This window comes from Octopus bimaculoides, chromosome 29, assembly GCF_001194135.2.
Source record: "Octopus bimaculoides isolate UCB-OBI-ISO-001 chromosome 29, ASM119413v2, whole genome shotgun sequence".
In the NCBI taxonomy this organism is placed as follows: Eukaryota; Metazoa; Mollusca; class Cephalopoda; order Octopoda; family Octopodidae; genus Octopus; species Octopus bimaculoides.
This window is the reverse complement of record NC_069009.1, coordinates 737,308-741,013: the sequence shown is the minus strand read 5'-3', so window position 1 is coordinate 741,013 and position 3,706 is coordinate 737,308. Positions and strand designations below refer to the sequence as shown.

The 3,706-nt window shown below is 35.7% G+C and overlaps 1 protein-coding gene across 2 annotated transcripts; it reads left to right on the top strand.

Moving 5' to 3' along the window:
* Positions 1-693: 693 nt before the first annotated feature.
* LOC106873849 (zinc finger protein 678-like) lies at positions 694-3,702 on the top strand. 2 transcript variants are annotated; one of them, XR_008267038.1, is made up of 3 exons: positions 708-854; positions 1,968-2,129; positions 3,638-3,702. XR_008267038.1 is itself a non-coding variant. In XM_052977986.1 (2 exons), the coding sequence occupies exon 2, from the start codon at positions 2,408-2,410 to the stop codon at positions 3,449-3,451; it is 1,044 nt and encodes a 347-aa protein (XP_052833946.1). In that variant the 5' UTR covers positions 694-854; positions 1,968-2,407; the 3' UTR covers positions 3,452-3,630. The 2 variants fall into 2 exon arrangements, 1 of the variants encoding a protein (XP_052833946.1); XM_052977986.1 differs by lacking the exon at positions 3,638-3,702 and having other exon boundaries at positions 694-854; positions 1,968-3,630.
* The last annotated feature ends 4 nt before the right edge of the window (positions 3,703-3,706 follow it).

The following is a 3,706-nucleotide window of genomic DNA, read 5'->3' as shown; positions in this document are numbered from 1 at the left end:
GTGGCACCTTTGGTAAGTGTCTTCTACTATAGCCTCGGGCCGACCAAAGCCTTGTGAGTGGATTTGGTAGACGGAAACTGAAAGAAGCCCGTCGTATATATGTATATATATATATGTGTGTGTGTCTGTGTTTGTCCCCCCAACATTGCTTGACAACCGATGCTGGTGTGTTTACGTCCCCGTAACTTAGCGGTTCGGCAAAAAGAGACCGATAGCATAAGTACTAGGCTTCCAAAGAATAAGTCCTGGGGTCGATTTGCTCGACTAAAGGCGGTGCTCCAACATGGCCACAGTCAAATGACTGAAACAAGTAAAAGAGTAAAAGAGGTCTTTCAACAGTCATTGTGATATTTAATCTGGTAATCAACAGTTCAGAACAGTTGTATTACATTCGAGAAGTGAACATATTTCTCCTTTCTAACCTCTTACCTCTAGAAACATTTACGCAGACACGCACAAGTGCATGCATACCTTAACATGTACGTTGAAGAACTCTCTCATTTAGTATCAAAAATATTAAAGAAATTATATAGTTTCAAAAATAAATTATTAGTGAAGATAAGGCGAGAGAAATAGACAAAAGTTTATCATAAATTGATCTCGTTTGCTATTAATTCTAATGAACAAATGAAATACGTTTCTTATATTTAATGTATCTCTCAAAAAGGTCTAAAAACAAAATTAAGAAGATGGGTGGAGAACCCAGACGACAACTTCCGGTTTCTTGTTCGTTTCGTTTCCTACAAGTCGAGTTTTGTAATGCCTGTTGTGTTTGAATCATATGAATGCACGAAATAAGAGAATGGACGTAATTAGAAAAATATTGGAGATCAGAAATTTATGGAGAAATACAAGTAAGTCCTTTATCTAACTGTGGGTAATAAATGAATTACTGTTTAATTAACTATATAACATTACTAATACCATTTGTACTACGTATGTTCTTGTATATATGAGTATATATGTCTTGAATATATGTGTGTTGTAACTGTGTGTGCATATACACGATGAGTATATAGGATTAAATTATTCAGTGAGAACTTCCAGGTATAGTCAAGGTTTGGGTTAACCACACGAGTGCGCGCACCGGGACCCCTCTTCTTCAATAGTACCCACATCAAGTAAGTAGTAAGAAGCACCAAGTATCGTTGACTAATTATGCTGTATAATTTACCTGTTAAATTAAAAGAAAAAATTGAAGATGGACCTGCTTCCGTATTCTTTGTAATTGTTTTGGATTAACACACCTGAAAATTCGTGTGTGTGTGTGTGTATACATACATACATACATACATTTGTGTGTATATATGGTTTTTGGTAAGCAGTATCGATTTTTGACAATTCTGTAAATAATAATCCTTTCTAATGAAAGCACAAGGCCTGGAATTCGGTGGGAGGGAACTAATCGATTACATTGACTCTGGTGTTTCACTGGTACCTAATTTAACGACTCTGAAAGGCAAAGTTGACCTAAGCGGAATTTGAGCTCAAATTTCCCCCATACCCTCCAATGCATTTTTTATGGTAATAAGCTTACTTCCCAACCACATGATTCTAGGTTCAGTCCCACTTCGTGGCACCTTGGGCAAGTGTCTTTTACTAAAGCCACAAGCCAACCAAAACCTCATGAGTGAATTTGGTTGACAGAAACTGAAAGAAGCCCATTGAATGTGTGTGTGTGTCTGTCTGTCTGTCTGTGTTTGTCCCTCACCACCACTTGACAACTAGTGTGTGATGGTTTATTTATGTCCCTGTAACTTAGCAGTTTAGCAAAAGTGAATGCTAGCATAAGTACTAGACTTTAAAAAATAAGTCCCAGAGTTAATTTGTTAGACAGAAACCCTTCAAGGTAGTGCCCCAGCATGACCATAGTCAAATGACTGAAACAAGTAAAAGATAAAAGATCTTAAATCTCTGCTGTTTAAGTATCTTCTATATCTTACCCTGTTGTTTCTATTTTATTTCAGAATATCAGATGACATTGGCATAATGATCATTTCTCCATCCAGGCCCTTCAGCAATATTGAATTGTCTTTTAAAAACTAAAGGAACGTGTTATACAAACCAGATATAATGTTGTTTCTATGAATCTATGGTGAATTATTGTGGAATATTTCATCTGAACTGAGGTGAACAGCTACATTTCTCTATTTTACTGTCTAGATTGTGTGCAAGATGAATTTGTATATTAAATAAACTTGAATAAAATTGCAAAGGAGTTTGCTGTTCTTCAGCTGTCAGTGAAGATCATATTTAGTAAAAAAAAATATAACTGGGAAATAATTGAAACAGATATAATATCAGAACAAAAACAAGAAAACTATGTGTATATTGAGGTGAGAGAAGAAAGATGAAAGAAAATTAATTGATGTGAAAGACTTAAAAAGGGTTGATTTTAATTGAAGAGATGCTGAAAATGACAGAAAAGTCATATCTGTGTGACATCTGCGGTAAATCATTCTCTCAAAAAGGGAACTTAAACATCCATAAAAGTATTCATACAGGAGAGAAGGCATATCACTGTGACATTTGTGGTAAATCTTTCTCTCAAAAGGTTTATCTCACTATTCACAAACGCATTCATACTGGAGAGAAGCCATATCGCTGTGCTATCTGTGGGGAGTCATTCTCTCAAAATTATCACTTGACAACTCACAAATACATTCATACAGGGGAAAAACCAAATCACTGTGACATCTGCGGTAAATCTTTTTCTCTAAAACAGCACTTAACTAAACACAAACGTAATCATACTGGGGAGAAACCATATCACTGTGATATTTGTGGTAAATCATTCACTGAAAATGGTGTTTTAACTAAGCACAAACGAATTCATACAGGAGAGAAACCATATCACTGTGATATCTGTGGGGATTCATTCTCACAAAATGGTTTTTTAACTAGACACAAACGTATTCACACTGGAGACAAACCATTTCATTGTGATATTTGTGGCAAATCATTCTCTGAAAATGGTGGTTTAACTATACACAAGCGCATTCACACAGGTGAGAAACCATATCATTGTGATATCTGTAGTAAATCATTCTCCCAAAGTTATAACTTAACTGCTCACAAACGCATTCATACAGGAGAGAAACCATACCATTGTGATATCTGTGGTAAATCCTTCTCTGAAAATGGTGGCTTAACTAAACACCAGCGCATTCATACAGGAGAGAAACCTTACTGTTGTAATGTCTGTGGTAAATCATTCTCTGAAACTGGCCACTTAACCAGACACAAACGTATCCATACAGGAGAGAAGCCGTATCGCTGTGACATCTGTGGTAAATCATTCTCTCAGGTAGCCAATCTTAATACTCACAAACGGATTCATACAGGTGAGAAGCCATACCAGTGTGATATTTGTGGGGAGTCATTCTCTCAAAATCATCACTTGACAATTCACAAATACATCCATACAGGGGAAGAAACCAAATCACTGTGAAATATGTGGCAAATCTTTTCTTTGACTTTTGTTTTTCTGTAAATTTCAACTATATATATATAGGCATATATTGAATGTATTTTGTGTTAAAATAGGTGCAAGTGTGGTTATGTAGTTAAGAAGCTTACTTTCAAACCATGTGGTTTGGGGTTCAAATCCACTGAATGGCACTTTTTTTTTTTTTAGCAAGTATGTTCCAAGCCTTGTCGGTGGACTTTTCAGATGGAAACTGAAAGAAATGTATTATTTATATAT

Excerpts from the sequence above, each read along its gene's own strand:
- LOC106873849 (XM_052977986.1), top strand. The coding sequence starts at position 2,408 with ATGCTGAAAATGACAGAAAAGTCATATCTGTGTGACATCTGCGGTAAA.